General features: G+C 47.5%; 1 protein-coding gene across 1 annotated transcript in view; it reads left to right on the top strand.

The window, feature by feature from the left end:
* The window catches only part of LOC140483538 (cytochrome b-c1 complex subunit 1, mitochondrial-like), a 57,958-nt gene that overhangs the window by 14,557 nt on the left and 22,636 nt on the right, over positions 1-20,765 (top strand). Inside the window, exons 6-11 of the mRNA XM_072581721.1 lie at positions 4,785-4,864; positions 6,906-7,021; positions 7,876-8,019; positions 17,016-17,176; positions 17,613-17,698; positions 19,766-19,854. Of these exons, the coding sequence (XP_072437822.1) occupies positions 4,785-4,864; positions 6,906-7,021; positions 7,876-8,019; positions 17,016-17,176; positions 17,613-17,698; positions 19,766-19,854 (676 nt within the window). The remainder of the gene's footprint in view (positions 1-4,784; positions 4,865-6,905; positions 7,022-7,875; positions 8,020-17,015; positions 17,177-17,612; positions 17,699-19,765; positions 19,855-20,765) is intronic.

Raw genomic sequence — 20,765 nt, forward strand, 5'->3', positions numbered from 1 at the left:
GCATCTGACCACTCACCTAACCTGCCCAGGTCACCCTGTAATCTCCTAACATCCTCATCACATTTCACCCTGCCACCCAGCTTAGTATCATTAGCAAATTTGCTAATGTTATTACTAATACCATCTTCTATATCATTAATATATATTTTAAAAAGCTGCGGGCCCAGCACCATTCCCTGCGGTACCCCACTGGTCACTGCCTGCCATTCCGAAATGGAGCCGTTTATCACTATTCTTTGTTTCCTGTCAGTTAACCAACTTTCAATCCAAGTTAGTACTTTGCCCCCAATACCATGTGCCCTAATTTTGCTGACTAACCTCCTATGTGGGACTTTATCAAAAGCTTTCTGAAAGTCTAGGTACACTACATCTACTGGATCTCCCTCATCCATCTTCAGAGTTACATCCTCAAAAAATTCCAGAAGATTAGTCAAGCATGATTTCCCCTTCATAAATCCATGCTGACCCTGACCTATCCTGTTACTACTATCCAGATGTGTCGTAATTTCATCCTTTATAATAGACTCCAGCATCTTTCCCACCACTGAGGTCAGACTAACTGGTCTATAATTTCCTGCTCTCTCTCTCCCACCTTTCTTAAAAAGTGGTTAGGGAGGGAATTCCAAGATTTTAACCCAGCGACAGTGAAGAAACGAAGATATATTTCCAAGCCAGAACGGTGAATGATTTGGGGAAGTATTCCCATGGATCTGCTGCCCTTGTCCTTCTCAATGATAGGTTTAGAAGGTGCAGCCTAAGGAGCTTTGAGTTGCTGCAATGCACCTGCTAACACTGAACGCCTGTGGGGGAGGGAGTGCATGTTTGTGGATGTGGTGCCAATCAAGCAGATTACTTTGTCCTGGATGGTGTCAAGCTTCTTGAGTGTTGTTAGGGTTACACCCATTCAGGCAAATGGGGAGTATTCCATCACACTCTTGACTTGTGTTTTGTACATGGTGGACAGGGTTTGGGGAATTTAGGAGGTGAGTTACTTGCTGCAGGATAGTCTCTGTATTTAAATGGCTGTTCCAATTCAGTTTCTGGTCATTGGTAACTCTCAGGCCGTTGATAGTGCTGCCTCTGAATGTCTGAGAGAGATGGTCATTGCTTGGCATTTGTGGGGGATAAATGTTAGTTTGGAGGAGATGGCCTAGTGGTATTATCGTTAGACTATTAATCCAGAAACTCAGCTCATGTTCCTGGGAGCCGGGTTTGAGTTTTGCCATGGTACATGATGGAAGTTGAATTCAGTAAAAAAGAGAATCGGGAATTAAGAGTCTACTGATGACCATGAAACCATTGCTGGTTGTTGGAAAAATGTATCCAGTTCACTGATGTCCTTCAGGAAGTGAAACCTGCCATCCTCTCCTGGCCAAACCGTTCCAGAATCTACCATCGGCCTCCGGAAGCGCTCCGGCGCCATTAACCACGCGGCCGCTGCAGCAACCGCCGCCGCGAACCATGACGTCACTTCTGCCCCCACCGACCATGCAGCCTCCGCGATTGCCGCCCAGACAACCGCCTCCATTATCGCCAGGAAGACCATCGCCGACAGATTCGCGGCCTCCGCAGGGTCCACAGCCACCGGGAACAACACCGTTTCTGCATTCGCCGGAGGCCACTTCCGCCTCCGGAGTTGCCATCGCCGCATCTACTTCCGCCCTCCAGCGACATCACTCGCCTAAACACCGACCACGCCGAATGTCTCCGCCCCCTCGCCGATCTCCGCCGCTGCGCCTAACCCCACCCCCACTCCCAGCTCCAGCCCCACATCAGGTCCTAGCTCCCAGCCCTGCCGTATTTTCACCATCCCTCCAGACCTCCCCCTCTCTGAGGATGAAAGATCAATCCTCAGCAGAGGCCTCACCTTCATTCCCCTACGCTCCCGGATTAACGAATTCAACATGCGGCGAGACGTCGAACAATTCTTCCCCCTCCGCGCCTACTTTTCCAACCAGGACTCCTGCCCACCCTCTGACGACCCCTTCTCCTGCCTCTAACACACCCCATCCACCTGGACACCCCGTGCTGGCCTCTTACCTGCCCTCGATCTCTTCATAGCCAACTGCCACCGTGACATTGACCGCCTCAACCTCTCCACCCCTCTCACCCACTCCAACCTCTCACCCTCGGAACGTGCAGCCCTCCACTCCCTCCGCTCCAACCCCAACCTCACTATCAAACCGGCAGACAAGAGAGGCACGGTGGTAGTTTGGCGCACAGACCTTTACACCGCTGAGGCTAAATGCCAGCTCTTGGACACCTCCTACTGTCCCCTTGACCATGGCCCCACCTCCCACCACCAAACCATCATCTCCCAGACAATCCATAACCTCATCACCTCAGGGGATCTCCCATCCACCGCCTCCAACCTCATAGTCCCACAACCCCACACCGCCCGTTTCTACCTCCTGCCCAAAATCCACAAACCTGACTGCCCCGGCCGACCCATTGTCTCAGCCTGCTCCTGCCCCATCGAACTCATTTCTGCATACCTTGACGCGGTCCAAGAACTACCCCCCCCAACATTCGAGACACCACCCGCGCCCTCCACCTCCTCCGTGATTTTCGCTTTCCCGGCCCCCAACGCCTTATCTTCACCATGGACATCCAGTCCCTGTACACCTCCATCCCCCATCACGAAGGACTCAAAGCCCTCCGCTTCTTCCTTTCCCGTCGAACCAACCAGTACCCTTCGACTGACTGAACTGGTCCTCACTCTTAACAACTTCTCTTTCCAATCCTCCCACTTCCTCCAAACCAAAGGAGTAGCCATGGGCACCTGCATGGGCCCCAGCTATGCCTGCCTTTTCATCGGATATGTGGAACAGTCCATCTTCCGCAGCTACACTGGCACCACCCCCCACCTTTTCCTCCGCTACATTGATGACTGTATCGGCGCTGCCTCGTGCTCCCACGAGGAGGTTGAACAGTTCATTCACTTTACCAACACTTTACACCCCGACCTCAAATTCACCTGGACCATCTCAGACTCATCCCTCCCCTTCCTAGACACCTCCATCTCTATCTCGGACGACTGACTCAACACGGGCGTATACTATAAACTGACTAACTTACACCTCTTCCCACCCTGCCCCCTGTAAAAACGCCATCCCATATTCCCAATTCCTTCTCCTTCGCCTTCGCCGCATCTGCTCCCAGGAGGACTAATCCCAATACCGAACAACCCGGATGGCCTCCTTCTTCAAAGACCGCAATTTCCCCTCAGACGTGGTTGACGATGCTCTCTACCGCATCTCCTCCACTTCCCGCTCCTCCGCCCTTGAACGCCGTCCTTCCAATCGCCACCAGGACAGAACCCTACTAGTCCTCACCTACCACCCCACCAACCTCTAGATACATCGGAACATCCTTCATCATTTCTGCTACCTCCAAACGGACCCCACCACCAAGGATATATTTCCCTCCCCACCCCTATCAGCGTTCCGGAAAGACCACTCCCTCCGCGACTCCCTTGTCAGATCCACTCCCCCACCAACCCAAGTTGCACCCGCAAAAAATGCAAGACTTGTGCCCACACCTCCCCCCTCACTTCCCTCCAAGGCCCCCAAGAGATCCTTCAATATCCATCAGAAATTCACCTGCACCTCCACACTCATCATTTACTGCATCTGCTGCACCTGATGTGGCCTCCTATACATTGGGGAAACAGGCTGCCTACTTGTGGAAAGTTGCAGAGAACACCTCTGGGACACCCGCACCAATCAACCCAACCACCCCGTGGCTCAACACTTTAACTCCCCCTCCCACTCCGCCAAGGACATGCAGGTCCTTGGACCCCTCCATCACCAGACCATGGCAACACGACGCCTGGAGGAAGAGCGACTCATCTTCCACCTGGGAACCCTCCAACCAGGGATGAATGCAGATTTCTCCAGCTTCCTCATTTCCCCTCCCCCCACCTTTTCTCAGTCCCAACCCTCAGACTCAGCACCGCCTTCTTGACCTGCAATCTTCTTCCCGACCTCTCCGGCCTATCACCCTCACCTTGACCTCCTTCCACCTATCGCATTCCCAACGCCCCTCCCCCTAGTCCCTCCTCCCTACCTTTTATCTTAGCCTGGTTGGCACACCCTCCTCATTCATGAAGAAGGGCTTATGCCCGAAACGTCGATTCTCCTTCTCCTTTGATGCTGCCTGACCTGCTGCGCTTTTCCAGCATCACATTTTTAAGCATCCTCTCTTTGCCCACATGCGACTTCAGACCTGCAGCAGTGTGATCGACACATGACTGCCTTAACAAATCAATCAAGTCAAAGGCAAGGCGATGGGCAGTAAATGCTGACCAGCCAGCAACATCCATGTCCTCTGAGTGAATTAAAAAAACTTGCCACTTGTCAGCCCAAGCCTGGAGTTGTGAATGGTGCTGAACATGGTGCGTTCATCAGTGAACATCCCTCTCTCTGACCTTATGATGGAGGGAAGGTCATTTTTGAAGCAGCTGAATATGGTTGGAAATAGAATGCTCTCTTAAGGAACTGAACTCTTAAGGAACTGTAGATGCAGTGACAATATCTGAGCCTCTGAGCCAGAAGGCCTGGTTTCAAGTCCTACCTGTTCCAGAGGTGTGTAGCAACATTTCTGAATGATTGGATTAGAAAATATCTCCCCTTAGGACCTGAGGATGAAATGATTGACTTTCAGCAACAGAGGACGAACGTACTGGCCTTCCAATGCCAGTAGCATAACCCTTTACTAAATTGAGGTTCTAATACCAAGGTGTTGATTGTTAACGATTAATCAATTTTCTTTTTGCTGTTAAGGTCATTGAGTCGCAGCAGCCTCGAAGAGTTCATGAACAATCATTACAAAGCTCCGAGAATAGTCGTGGCTGCATCAGGAGGTGAGAACATGATCAGCTCCAAACTCAGCTGGAGTTTGTGTTACTTTAGGAAGGATATTGAGGTCTTGCAGTTGGTGCAGAGGAGGGCTGTTACAAAAGTGAGGAATAAGATTTGTTTATTTGGATGATTGGAAAGGCAGGAGAAAGGTTAAGGCTTAATTAACTTGAGGCATTCAGCATTATGATGGGTTTTGATTGGAGTAAAGAATAGACCTTTTCTAACGTTAGGAGGGTCAGTAACCAGAGGGGGACAGTATTTTTTACAGTGTGATCCTGAACAGCTGCCTGAAAGGGCAGTGGAAGCAGATTGAATAATAACTTTGGGAAGGTCTTGAATAAATCGTGGAATAGACAACTTCCATTGTTGTGGAGAAAGAGAATGGAAGTGAGACTAAGTGGGCGAAGGTATTACAAATGGAGTAAGTGGAAAATTGTGAAATTGTCTACTTTGGCAGAAGAACTTACACACTTAATGGTAAGGTCCTAGGGAGTGTTGCTGAACAAAGAGACCTCTGAGTGCAGGTTCATAGCTCCTTGAAAGTGGAGTCGCAGGTAGATAGGATAGTGAAGAAGGCGTTTGGTATGCTTTCCTTTATTGGTCAGAGTATTGAGTACAGGAGTTGGGAGGTCATGTTGTGGCTGTACAGGACATTGGTTAGGCCACTGTTGGAATATTGCGTGCAATTCTGGTCTCCTTCCTATCGGAAAGATGTTGTGAAACTTGAAAGGGTTCAGAAAAGATTGACAAGGGTGTTTCCAGGGTTGGAGGATTTGAGCTATAGGGAGAGGCTGAACAGGCTGGGGCTGTTTTCCCTGGAGTGTCGGAGGCTGAGGGGTGACCTTTATGGAGGTTTACAAAATTGAGGGGCATGGATAGGGTAAATAGGCAAAGTCTTTTCCCTGGGGTTGGGGAGTCCAGAACTAGAGGGTGTAGGTTTAGGGTGAGAGGGGAAAGATATAAAAGAGACCTAAGGGGCAACTTTTTTACGCAGAGGGAGGTACGTGTATGGAATGAGCTGCCAGAGGAAGTGGTGGAGGCTGGTACAATTGCAACATTTAAGAGGCATTTGGATGGGTATATGAATAGGAAGGGTTTGGAGGGATATGGGCCGGGGGCTGGCAGGTGGGACTAGATTGGGTTGGGATATCTGGTCAGCATGGACTGGTTGGACCGAAGGGTCTGTTTCCATCCTGTACACCTCTATGCCTCTGTAATGAAGAGATGAGCGTGATCTAACTTGTGGGAGATTGTAGATGGATCTGGGTGTCATAGTTCACTATTCACAAGGTTAGTATGCAAATGAAGCAAAAATTAGGAATGTTAATAATGTTGGCATTTTCATAGAAATTTCATAGCATTTACCACAAAGGATACTGAATGCAAGGGTTATGCTTCATCGTATTCATGGCACTTTATCTGGAGTGCTAATTTCCTTATTTAAGCAATGATGTAATGCGTTGGAAGCAGTTTAGAGAAGGTTTAGCAGATGAATAATATGGGGAAAGGTTGAGCAGGTTAAGTATTTATTATCAGGGGTTCTGAAGTATGAAAGATGATGAAGCAACATGGTGGATGTGGAAGGGATGTGTTCCTCCTGTGGACAAATTTAGAGCTAGGGTTCACTACTTAAAAATGAGGAGTCCCCAATTTCAAACAGGAACGGCAAAAATTTTTGCTGAGACTCGTGAGTCTTGGGAATTCTCTTCCTGAAAAGGTGGTAGGAGATGAGTCCATGAATGTTTTCAAGACTGAGCTAGGTAAATTCATATTGAACTGGGGATTGTGGCAGGTTATTGGGTAAAGGCAGGATTTGAGGTTACAATCAGATGATCTTATTGAATGGCAGAGCAGGCTTGAGAGGTCAAATGGCCAACTTCCTGTAGGTATTTGGGATAGCTCTGCTGGAGGGCCAGTATGGACTCAAGGCTGAATGGCCTCCTTTCCTGTAATTCTCTAAATATTATAGTAAGGTGAAGAGTTTTAGTGTTTGGGGGTTGGTGTTTTGGGTAATGACAGTGAAGTCTGTGCTTGTCTCCTCAGGTGTTCAGCATGATGAGGTGCTGAGGCTGGTCCGTGAGCATTTTGGTGGTGTTTCCTTCAAATACGAGAATGATACGATCCCAATGCTGGCCCCATGTCGCTTCACAGGAAGTCAGGTCAGTATGACCTCGTCTAGTATGGTCACTAACTACAGGAGCAGCAGCCTGTTAGATATTTCAGTACCTGCCTTAACTGACACTGAGTCTGGAACTGAAAGAGCCCAGCCTCTACCTTCATGCTGTGCTATTTTACCTGACTTAAAGAAAGGGGACACTTAGGTCATTTGAAATATCAGTCAGAAGAGATTACAGTTTGAGGGGCAGGACTCGACAAAGTGGAAGCACCTGTTATTGGAGATGTGACTCCAGGAGGACTTGGCTCTAGGCACCCAATCAGGAAGGAGGGTTAAACCAGACCTTTGCAGTAAATTGGAGGATGAGGATTGGTCACTGGGAGGAAGATGAGGAACTGGGATTGGTTAGTGGTGAGGGACTGAGAAACTGGGATTGGTTCTGGGGTGTTGAGAAGGTTAAGGCATTGAATAAATTGAGTGTGTAAGAGATTGAATCAAACCACAGAAGTAGAACCAAGGATTAAACTGGAGGTGTAGTGGCAGTGTGGGTTAATCAGTATTACAGACTGGAGGGTGTGAAAGCTTGACTATTGAGCAGCTGGAATGTAGACTGGTGTTTGGGAAAAGGTGACTGGTCTTCAGTCATTGAGGTTTTCCTTTCTTTACTGTACATGGCCACCTTTGCAGCTGCCTCATCCACACTGGGACCCTGGGTCATCTAGTACTGTCTGTATGAGGACCTTGAATATAGACAGAAGGGCCTCAGCAGCTTCTGGACAGCATTGATCCTCTCCTCCCCCCCCCCCCCCCCCCCCCCCAATCGTCAGCCAGCTGCTTTAGCCGAAGGGTTAGTCACTCTGTTGTGTGAGGTTGAATTGTCACTCTCTTTGGTTTCAGATTCTTGTGAGAGATGATGCTATGCCATTAGCACACATTGCGCTTGCTGTGGAGGGAGTTGGATCATCTAATCCTGATGTGGTTCCTCTCTTGATTGCCAGTACATTGATTGGAAACTGGGATCGCACCTACGGGGGAGGAGCGGTGAGTAGCTGTGAATCAGTGGCAGGGCCTTGCTCAGGCTGGATCGGCCTCGTTGTGCAGATGGTGGACCCCAGCCACATCTGTCTTGTTCAATGGAAGTAAAATCTTAATTTCATAAATCTCAGTTTTATTTTGGAATCCCCTCAAGGTCACTACTCTTCCCTTCTAACCTCCTGCATTCTATTCTGATAACCCTCTGAGATGTCCCTGCCTGTATAGCTCTGGCCTTTTCCCCAGCTTCCACTGCTGTACTATTAGCAGACCTGCCATCAACTGCTGGGGCCCCCGAGATCGCTGGATCACATCCGAAACCCCTCCACTCTCTCTTTCTTGTGTCAAACACTCTGTAAAGTACCTGGGTTGCTTCTGGACATGGAAGACATAGACAACATAGAAAAGTACAGCACAGAATAGGCCCTTCTGTCCACGATGTTATGCCGAGGATTATTCCTAATCTAAAATTAAATAACTTAACCTATGCACCTCTCAACTCACTGCTCTCCATGTGCATCTTCAGCAGTCGCTGAGATGTCCCTAATGACTCTGCTTCCGTCACCACCACTGGCAACGTATTCCATGCATTCACTACTCTCTGCGTAAAGAACTTACCTCTGACATCTCCTCTATCCCTTCCTCCTAATATCTTCAAACTATGACCCCTTGTGCCAGTCAATCCTGCCACAGGGAAAAGTCTCTGGCTATTGACTCTATCCATGCCTCTCATTACCTTGTAAACCTCGATCAGGTCACCACTCTTCCTCCTCCTCTCCAGTGAAAAAAGTCCAAGCCTATTCAACCTTTCTTCATAAGGCAAGCCATCCAGTCCAGGCAGCATCCTGGTGAACCTTCTTTGAACCCTCTCCAAAGCCACTGTATCTTTTCTATAGTAGGGCAACCAGACTTGGAGGTAAAAACAATGACTGCAGATGCTGGAAACCAGATTCTGGATTAGTGGTGCTGGAAGAGCACAGCAGTTCAGGCAGCATCCAAGGAGCTTGGACACAGTATTCCAAGTGTGGTCTCACCAGGGTCTTTTAGAGCTGCAGCAAAACCTCGCGGCTCTTAAACTAGATCCCTCTGTTAATGAAAGCCAAAACACCATATGCTTTCTTAATAACCCTATCCAACTTTGAGGGTGGCAACTTTGAGGGATCTATGCACTTGGACACCCAGATCCCTCTGTTCCTCCACACTGCCAAGAATCCTGCCTTTAATCCTATATTCAGCATTCGAGTTTGACCTTCTAAAATGCATCACTTCGCATTTATCCAGGTTGCACTCCATCTGCCATTTCTCAGCCCACCTCTGCATCCTGTCTATGTTGCGTTGCAGCCTGCAGTAGCCCTCTATACTATCGACGACACCTCCAACCTTTGTGTCATCGGCAAATTTACTAACCCACCCCTCAACCTCCTCATCCAAGTCATTTATAAAAACTACAAAGAGCAGAGGCCCAAGAACAGAGCCCTGCAGGACCCCACTCAACACTGACTCCAGGCAGAATACTTTCCATCTATAACCACTCTCTCCCTTCTGTCAGTGAGCCAATTCTGAATCCAGACAGCTAAATCTCCCTGTATCTCATACCTCCTAACTTTATGAATGAGCCTACCATGGGGAACCTTATCAAATGCCTTGCTGAAGTTCAAATACACCACATCCACTGCTCGACCATCGTCGACCTGTCTCATCACCACCTCAAATAACTTAATAAGATTTGTGTGTATGACTTGTCCCTCACAAAACCATGCTGACTGCCTTTAATCACGCTATGCTTTTCCAAATAGTCTTAAATCTTATCCCTGAAAATTCTTTCCACAACTTTACTGACCACAAATGTAAGACTGACGTCTGTAATTACCAGGGATTTCCCTATTTCCTCCTTGAAAAGAGGAACAACATTCACCTCCCTCCAATCCTCCGGTACAACTCCTGTGGAGGGTGAGGAGGCAAAGATCCTCGACAGTGGCTTAGCAACCTCCTTTCTCACTTCACGGAGCAACCTGGGATAAATCTGGTCTGGCCCTGGGGACTTATCAATCTTAATCTTTGCCAAAGTTTCCAGTGCATCAACTTCATCAATCTTGATCTGTTCAAGCCTGTTTCCCAGCTACTCCAAATTATAATTCACAACAAGGTCCCTTTTCTTAGTGAAAACCAAAGCAAAAAACTCATTTAGGACTTCCTGTATCTGCTCAGACTCCATGCACAAGATCTCTCTGCTATCCCTGATCGGCCCTACCTTCTCCCTGATCATTCTCTTATTCCTCACATATGAGTAAAATGCCTTTGGGTTCTCCCTAATCCTTCCTGCCAACCCTTTCTCGTGCCCCCTTCCTGGCTCTCCTCAGTCTATTTCTGAGCTCCTTTCTAGCAAGCCTGTAATCCTCTAAAGCTGTGCTAGATCCTTGCTTCCTCCACCTTACATAAGCTGCCTTCTTCCTTTTGATGAGAAGTTCCTCTGTTCTCATCATCCAAGATTCCTTAATCTTACTCCTCCTTCCCTGTCTGAGAGGAACAAATTTGTGCATCACTCGCAACAATTGCTCCTTAAATAGTCTCCACATGTCTGCTGTCCCCTTTCTGTGGAACAATTGCTTCCAATCTGTACTTCCAAGCTCCTGTCTGATAGCGTCATAATTTCCTTTTCCTGAATTAAATATCTTCGCCTATTAGGGCGGCACAGTGGCTCAATGGTTAGCACTTCTGCCTCACAGCACCATGGTTCCAGGTTCGATTCCGGTCTCGGGCGACTGACTGTGTGGAGTTTGTACATTCTCCCCGTGTCTGAGTGGGTTTCCTCCAGGTGCTCTGGTTTCCTCCCACAGTCCAAAGATGTGCAGGTGAATTGGCCATGCTAAATTGCCCATAGTGTTAGGTGCATTAGTCAGAGGGAAATGGATCTGGGTGGGTTACTCTTCGGTGGGTTGGTGTGGGGTTGTTGGGCCGAAGGGCCTGTTTCCACATTGTAGGGAATCTAATCCATTCTAATCTAATCTTCCCTTGGTAAATGCTCCTTTCCTTCTCTAAGGCTATGGTAAATGTGAGGTCACTGTCACTTCAAAGCTTCCCGGCAGCCCTCATTTCTCTCTGCCCTCTCCCCTCGCCGCTCTCTTCAAAATGGAGACATTACGTTAGCCCTAGTTGATGAAGAGTCGGGGCTAATAGAAAGCTGACAGGTTCTTGGAGGATTGCCAGTTGCACCATGAAGCAGTCAGACACCAATACTCCACAAGGTGGAGATGGACTGGCCAGTCTTCTCCTTTAATGAAATCTGAATTCAGTCTGACTCTGTGCTATACCTACCCTCAGAAGGTTTGGTGGGGACAAGGTAGAGGGAGCTAACCCTGTGCTTCACCTGTCTTCAGGAGGTTTGATTGGGGCAGGGTAGAGGAAGCTTTACTTTGTATCTAACCTCATGCTGTCTCTGTCCTGGGAGTGTTGGGGACAGTGTAGAGAGAGCTTACTCTGTATCTAACCCCATGCTGTCCCTGTCATAGAGATGTACAGCATGGAAACAGATATCCCAACCCAATCTAGTCCCACCTGCCAGCACCCGGCCCATATCCCTCTAACCCCTTCCTATTCATATACCCATCCAAATGCCTCTTAAATGTTGCAATTGTACCAGCCTCCACCACATCCTCTGGCAGCACATTCCATACCCGTACCACCTTCTACGTGAAAAAGTTGCCCCTTAGGTCTCTTTTATATCTTTCCCCTCTCACCCTAAACCTATGCCCTCTAGTTCTGGACTCCCCGATCCAGAGAAAAGACTTTGTCTATTTACCCTATCCATGCCCCTCAGAATCTTGTAAACCTCTATAAGGTCACCCCTCAGCCTCTGATGCTCCAGGGAAAACAGCCCCAGCCTGTTCAGCCTCTCCCTGTAGGTCAGATCCTCCAACCCTGGCAACATCCTTGTCAATCTTTTCTGAACCCTTTCAAGTTTCACAACGTCTTTCCAATAGGAAGGAGACCAGAATTGCACGCAATATTCCAACAGTGGCCTAACCAATGTCCTGTACAGCCACAACATGACATCCCAACACCTGTACATAATACTCTGACCAATGAAGGAAAGCATGCCACCTTCTCTAGGGTGTAGGTTACTCGCTGAGCTGTAGGTTTGATATCCAGACGTTTCATTACCTGGCTAGGTAACATCATCAGTGGCAACCTCCAAGTGAAGTGAAGCTGTTGTCTCCCGCTTTCTATTTATATGTTTGTCCTGGATGGGGTTCCTGGGGTTTGTGGTGATGTCATTTCCTGTTCGTTTTCTGAGGGGTTGATAGATGGTATCTAGATCTATGTGTTTGTTTATGGCTTGTTGTGGTTGGAGTGCCAGGCCTCTAGGAATTCTCTGGCATGTCTTTGCTTAGTCTGTCCCAGGATAGATCTGTTGTCCCAGTCCCAGGGAAGGAAACAAACTGAACACACAAGAAAAGAAAGCCCTAGAAAACCTCAAAAAAGACAAAAACATCGTTCTATTACCTGCAGACAAAGGTCAGCTCACAGTCATCCTGAACAGAAGGGACTACATAGAGAAAGCCAATGCACTACTCGCAGACACCAACACCTACCAACAGGTGGTGCTAGACACAACTCCACAACTAGAAACAAAATTACATATCTCCTAAAAAAAATTATACAATTCCGGACAATTAAACAAGACTGAATTCCAGAAAATTAAACCCGACGGGACCAACACCCCACGATTCTACGGACTACCAAAACTCGATAAGCCAGGAGCCCTCTCAGTACCCAGAATACCAACTTACAGACTGGCCAAAGAGCTACACGCAAGACTGAAATACCTAGTAGAAGAGTCACAACACTTCATCCACTCCACCCAGGAATTCCTAAAAATCATCAAAAACACCAAAATAGAGGAAGACAAATCAATGATCTCATTCGACGTAACAGCACTGTTCACCTCCATCAGCATCAACCTGGCAAAGGAAACACTTACCACACTTTTAGAAGAGACCATCACACACACCCCAACCACCATCAATCACATTACCAACGAGAACATCATGAAGCTAGTGGACCTGTGCCTCACCACCCACTTCACCTTCAACAACATCATCTACAAACAAACCAACGGCACACCCACGGGATCTCCGCTATCAGGATTCATAGCAGAAGCGGTAATGCAAACACTAGAACAAACAGCTCTACCAACCATCAAACCAAAAATCTGGGTTCGCTACATAGATGACACCTTGTCATCACAAAACGAAACAAGATGGAAGAGACATTTAACATCATCAACAACACCCTCACAGGCATAAAGTTCACCAAGGCGGAAGAAACTCACAACAAACTCGCATTCCTGGACGTCACAGTCGAAAGAAAGGACAAGGGACAATGACAAACCTGCGTACACAGAAAACCGACAAACACTGACCAAATACTTAACTACACCAGCAACCATCCCAACACACACAAACAAAGCTGTATCAGAACACTATTCCAACGAGCCACCCCACACTGCAGCACAGATGAACTTCGGAAAACAGAGGAGAACCACCTATACAACTTATTCAAGAAGAGCGGATACCCAAAAAATACAGTCCGCAGATTCCTCCAGAACAAACCACGACAAGCAGACCAAACACAGCCAGAAACCCTAACCACCTTACTATACATCAAAGAAGTTTCAGAAATGACAACCAGATTACTAAGACCCCTCGGAATCCTAGTAGCACACAAACCCACCAACACTCTCAAACAAAAACTAATAAAAGACCCAGTACAACCCATGGACAAAACCAACGTCATCTACAAACTTCCATGCAAGGACTGCCACAAACACTACGTAGGACAAACAGGAAGAAAGTTAGCCACCAGGATACAAGAACACCAGATAGCCACAAAAAGACACGACCCTCTCTCCCTCGTAGCCCTACACACGGATGAAAAAAAACACCAATTCGACTGGGACAACAGATCTATCTTGGGACAGGCTAAGCAAAGACATGCCAGAGAATTCCTAGAGGCCTGGCACTCCAACCACAACAAGCCATAAACAAACACATAGATCTAGATACCATCTATCAACCCCTCAGAAAACGAACAGGAAATGACATCACCACAAACCCCAGGAACCCCATCCAGGAGAAACATATAAATAGAAAGCAGGAGACAACAGCTTCGCTTCACTTGGAGGTCGCCACTGATGATGTTACCTAGCCAGGTAATGAAACATCTGGATATCAAACCTACAGCTCAGCGAGCAACCCTACACCCTAAACCTCAACCTGAGCTACAAACCGTCACAAGCCTTCTTCTCTATCCTATCTACCTGCAACTCCTCTTTCAAGGAGCTATGAACCTGCACTCCAAGGTCTTTTTGTTCAGCAACACTCCCTCGGACCTTACCATTACGTGTATAAGTCCTGCTAAGATTTGCTTTCCCAAAATGCAGCACCTCGCATTTATTTGAATTAAACTCCATCTGCCACTTCTCAGCCCATTGGTCCATCTGGTCCAGATCCTGTTGTAATCTGAGGTAACCCACTTCGCTGTTCACTACACCTCCAATTTTGGTGTCATCTGCAAACTTACTAACTGTACCTCTTATGCTCACATCCAAATCGTTTATGTAAAGTACAAAAAGTAGAGGACCCAGCACCGATCCTTGTGGCACTCCCCTGGTCACAGGCCTCCAGTCTGAAAAACAACCCTCCAACACCACCCTCTGTCTTCTACCTTTGAGCCAGTTCTGTATCCAAATGGCTAGTTCTCCCTGTATTCCATGAGATCTAACCTTGCTAATCGGTCTCCCATGGGGAACCTTGTCGAATGCCTTACTGAAGTCCATATAGATCACATCTACTGCTCTGCCCTCATCAATCCTCTTTGTTACTTCTTCAAAAAACTCAATCAAGTTTGTGAGACATGATTTCCCATGCACAAAGCCATGTTGACTATCCTGAATCAGTCCTTGCCTTTCCAAATACATGTACATCCTGTCCCTCAGGATTCCCTCCAACAACTTGCCCTCCACCGAGGTCAGGCTCACCAGTTTATAGTTCCCTGGCTTGTCTTTACCGCTCTTCTTAAACAGTGGCACCACGTTAGCCAACCTACACTCTTCCGGCACCTCACCTGTGACTATCAATGATACAAATATCTCAGCAAGAGGCCCAGCAATCACTTCTCTAGCTTCCCACAGAGTTCTCAGTTACACCTGATCAGGTCCTGGGGGATTTATCCACCTTTACCCGTTCCAAGGCATCCAGCACTTCCTCCTCTATAATCTGGACATTTTGCAAGATGTCAGCTTCTATTTCCCTACAGTCTATATCTTTCACATCCTTTTCCACAGTAAATACTGATGCAAAATATTCATTTAGTGTCTCCCCCATTTTCTGTGGCTCCACACAGAGACCGTCTTGCTGATCTTTGAGGAGCCCTATTCTGTCCCTAGTTACCCTTTTGTCCTTTGGACTCTCCTTAATTCTATTTGCCAAAGCTATCTCATGTCTCCTTTTTGCCCTTCTAATTTCCCTCTTAAATATACACCTACTTCCTTTGTACTCTTCTAAGGATTCACTCGATTTATCCTGTCTATACCTAACATACGCTTCCTTCTTTTTTTTAAACCAAACCCTCAATTTCTTTAGTCATCCAGCATTCCCTATACCTACCAGCCTTCCCTTTCACCCTGACAGGAATATACTTTCTCTGGATTCTTGTTATCTCATTTCTGAAGGCTCCCCATTTTCCAGCCATCCCTTTGCCTGCGAACATCTGCCTCCAATCAGCTTTCGAAAGTTCTTGCCTAATACTGTCAAAATTGGTCTTTCTCCAATTTAGAACTTCAACTTTTAGATCTGGTCGATCCTTTTCTATCACAATTTTAAAACGAATAGAATTATGGTCGCTGGCCCCAAAGTGCTTCCCCACTGACACCTCAGTCACCTTTCCCAAGAGTATGTCAAGTTTTGCACCTTCTCTAGTAGGTACATCCACATCAGAAAATTGTCTTGTACACACTTAACAAATTCCTCTCCATCTGAACCTTTAACCCTATGGCAGTCCCAGTCGATGTTTGGAAACTTAAAATCCCCTACCATAACAACCCTATTATTCTTACAGATAGCTGAGATCTCCTTACAAGTTTGTTTCTCAATTTCCCTCTGACTATTGGGGGGTGTATAATACAATCCCAATAAGGTGATCATCCCTTTCTTATTTCTCAGTTATACCCATATAACTTCCCTGGATGTATTTCCGGGAATATCCTCCCTCAGCACAGGGAGGATATCAAAATTGCCACTCCCCCTCCTCTCTCGCCTCCCTTTCTATCCTTCCTGTAGTATTTGTATCCTGAAACATTAAGCTGTCAGTCCTGCCCATCCCTGAGCCATGTTTCTGTAATTGCTATGATATCCCAGTCCCATGTTCCTAACCATGCCCTGAGTTCATCCGCCTTCCCTGTTAGGCCCCTTGCATTGAAATAAATGCAGTTTAATTTATTAGTCCTACCTTGTCCCTGCCTGCCCTGACTGTATGATTCACTCTGTTCTCAACTGTACCAGTCTCTGATTGACCTCTTTCGTAATTATCTCCCTGGGTCCCACCCCCCCACCTTACTAGTTGAAATCCTCCCAAGCAGTTTGAGCAAATCTCCCTGCCAGTATATTCATCCCCTTCCAATTTCGGTGCATTCCGTCCTTCTTGTGCAGGTCACTTCTCACCCCAAAAGAGCTCGTGTTTGATTGGGACAGGGTAGAGAGAACTTTACTCTGTATCTAACCCTGTTCTGCACCTGTCATGGAAGTGTTTAATGGGCACAAGGTAGAGGGAGCTTTACTCTGTATCTAACCCCGTGCTGTCCCTGTCCTGGGAAGGATGATGGGGACAGAGTAGAGGGAGCTTTACTCTGTATCTAACCCCATGCTGTCCCTGTCCCTGAGAGTGTTTGACAGGGAAACGTGTGACTAGTGATGATGATATTGCTTATTTCTTGTTTATCTCTACAGAACCAATCAAGTCGCCTGGCCCAGATTTCTGTTGAGAATAAGCTGGGTCACAGTTTCCAATCCTTCAATACATGTTACTCCGACACAGGCCTTTGGGGGATATACTTGGTCTGTGATGGAATGAGCATTGAAGACATGCTGCACTTTGCCCAGGGAGAATGGTGAGTGTGCTGCTGCACGTCCTGTGATGGCTGCTTGTCCTTTTAGCATCATTTACTGCAATCTGCTGGTGAAAACATTGAAGTGATCCAGTTTTTCAAATTAAACTAAGTATTAAACCTTTATTGAGAGAGGTTCAAACAAAGACTCAATGATGTTTGGTGCTGTACCTGCATGATTGATTTTATCCAGACCAGACATACAGATACCCCTCTCATCTTGCTGGGGCAGGAACTGAGTTACCCCTGATAACCTCTGCCCTGCTGGGGCGGGCACTGAGATAACACCCCTCCCCACCCTGCTGGGGCAGGCACCCAGATGTCTCTTTCTTCCCCCTTCCCCCCTCCCCCCCCCCCCCGCCCAACCCTGCTGGGGTGGGCACCAACCGAAAAATAATCAAGAAGGCAATGTAACTGTTTGGTCTTTGTTTGTGTTCAGGATGCGCCTTTGCACCAGTGTGACTGAGAGTGAGGTGACCAGAGCCAAGAACGCACTGAAGACCCGTTTGATTGCTCAGTTGGATGGTGAGATGAAAAGCAGATTGTGAAAATATGAACGTTCAACCCCTCATCCCATTTGTCATTCATTCAGAGAATGGTTGATCTGTGTTTTAACTTCATTTTCCCAGCTTTGTTTCATGTTCCTTGTTAGCATTTCTCCGCAAAGTGAGCCTGCTTTAATCCAGGGCCTAAAGCCAATTGACTTTCACACCACAGTGTTTGGAGGGAGAGGGTCCCAGATTTCCCCTCCGGGTGTGTGAGCAAGTGTATCCTAGTGTCACTCCGTATCTAATTCCCTTGGATCTTGCGGCGTTCTGAACGCTCCTGTCCCCCACCTGTCTTCACCTCATTATCAGAACCCTTTTGATATTCAAAATCCATTGATCAAAACACTATAAAATACAAAGTTAAAAATCTCTCAACACCAGGTTATAGTCCAACAGGTTTAATTGGAAGCACACTAGCTTTCAGAGCGATGCTCCTTCATCAGGTGATTGTGAAGGGCTCGATCGTAACACAGAATTTATAGCAAAAATTTACAGTGTGATGTAACTGAAATTATACATTGAAAAATTGATTGTCTGTCAAGCCTTTCATCTGTTAGAATACAGTGATAGTTTCACTTCTTTCATGTGTAAATCACAAAACCCTTTTTTTTAAAGTTGCATTCTCGGGTTAGCTGTTAACAATGGTGATAGCTAGACAATATGTTGAGGGTGTTAGCCCCCTGTGTTCTCTGTCTATGACCTGATGTTTAGATTGATTCTAATCTAAAAAGTGAGATAACAGAGTTTTACATAAATTCATGCAGTTTTTGAGCTCAGAGTTCTACATGAATGTATGCAGTTTTTGAGCAAAGTGCAATGTAACTCTGCAAGTACAAATTCACCAGACAAAATATATGTGTGCATGTGGGTCTTTGTCTGTCTGTGTGTGTGTGTGTCTGTCTGGGGTGGGGTTTGTGAGTGTGAGAACGTGTGTCTGTCTGTGTGTGTGTGTGTAGTGAGTGCAGAGTGTCTTAAGTCTGTGAGGGGGTGCAACCCTTATAGACACACACACTCCCACACATGCACCCCCTCACAGACTTAAGACACTCTGCACTCACTACACACACACACACACACACACACACACACACACACAAAATCAGAATCACAACCCCCACCCCAGACAGACACACACACACACACACACACACACAGACAAAGACTCACATGCACACATATATTTTGTGTGGTGAACACAGGCATCTCCAAATCTATAAAATACAGCATAGTTAGTGTGGTCCTGTCTTCTTCAACAGCCCTGAACCAACCCAGTGCCAGTCGAGCCTCTGCATTGCCCTCCATCCTGAGCTCTGTATGGGCTATTGTTGTATAGCCCGGGACTGTGACTGACTGACTTCTTTTCTTTGCAGATTGGATGCTGAACTCAATCCTGTACCCAGGCCACGGTGACTTCCCTGTTCACTGGGCCTGAGATATACAGAGAGGCAGTGAAGTGCAGTGTGGGGACTCCAGTCTCTTTGGTGTGTTCGCTGTGTTCCATTGGATACCATTCAGGCCGTACTGATGGGCCAAGCCTGACTGAGGGCATCAACCAGAGAAGAGACTGGAGGGGAATCAAATTTTTAGGAGCGGGAGGTGTGTTACTGACCAGAAGGGAATTGAACTGTGGTGGAGTGGAGATGGGAATTACTGATTGGAGGGGAATCGATCCATGGAAGGGAATTGATCTGTGGTGAGGGTGGGGTTTGTGACCAGAGGCGAGTTGATGCATGGTAGAGAGGGTACTGACTGGAGGGGACAAACAGCCTCGAGTCTGGTTGTGAAGGGGACATTGCCTCAGGAATTATGTTCCTGACTGGATGTTGAGGGGCAGTGAAGAGGATTAAGCAAAGGTGTTTCCTGATTGTCATTCAGGCTAGACCTGCTCAACAGCTAAACAGACAGTTGTCCACAGACAGAACCCCAGTATCTAGCAGAGGCACTTAGCCCCAGGCCCAGACTCCAGGGAAACCCCAGGGAGAACAGTGAGGTGTGTGCAATGCTCATGGTGTTGGAGCTTACTAATATCCACGTTTGTTCACAGGTACGACACCAACATGTGCAGATATCGGGAGGCAAATCCTTAGTTACGGCCGACGTATCTCACTGGCAGAATGGAATGCCAGGATTGATGTATGTATTGATTGACCATAACCATTTCTGTGGATAGCTCAGAAACTCTAGAAACACTCTGCCTAACAGAGCCCACTTGACGCTTATTGCCTGAAGTACTCGTATTTAGTAACGAAATATAGGACCCTATCCCCCAGTAAGAGTCAGTGTATCTAGGGCCCACACCCTAGCAAGCATCAGTGTGTGTAGGACTATACCCCAGCGAGAGTCAGTGTGTGTGGGACCCCATACCCCAGTGAGTCGGTGCGTGTGTGGGACTGTACCCCAGTGAGAGTCGGTGTGTGTGGGACTGTACCTCAGTGTGTGTGTGTGGGACTGTACCCCAGTGTGAGTAAGTGTATGTGGGATCCTGTACCCCAGTGTGAGTCAGTGTGTGTGTGTGTGGGACTGTACCTGTGTGTGTGTGTGTGGGACTGTACCTGTGTGTGTGTGTGTGTGTGGGGCTGTACCTGTGTGTGTGTGTGTGGGACTGTACCTGTGTGTGTGTGTGTGTGTGGGGCTGTACCTGTGTGTGTGTGTGTGGGGCTGTACCTGTGTGTGTGTGTGTGGGGCTGTACCTGTGTGTGTGTGTGTGGGGCTGTACCTGTGTGTGTGTGTGTGGGGCTGTACCTGTGTGTGTGTGTGTGGGGCTGTACCTGTGTGTGTGTGTGTGGGGCTGTACCTGTGTGTGTGTGTGTGGGGCTGTACCTGTGTGTGTGTGTGTGGGGCTGTACCTGTGTGTGTGTGTGTGGGGCTGTACCTGTGTGTGTGTGTGTGTGTGTGGGGCTGTACCTGTGTGTGTGTGTGTGGGGCTGTACCTGTGTGTGTGTGTGTGTGTGTGTGGGGCTGTACCTGTGTGTGTGTGTGGGGCTGTACCTGTGTGTGTGTGTGTGGGGCTGTACCTGTGTGTGTGTGTGTGGGGCTGTACCTGT

This window comes from Chiloscyllium punctatum, chromosome 12 (assembly GCF_047496795.1).
Source record: "Chiloscyllium punctatum isolate Juve2018m chromosome 12, sChiPun1.3, whole genome shotgun sequence".
Lineage (NCBI taxonomy): Eukaryota > Metazoa > Chordata > Chondrichthyes > Orectolobiformes > Hemiscylliidae > Chiloscyllium > Chiloscyllium punctatum.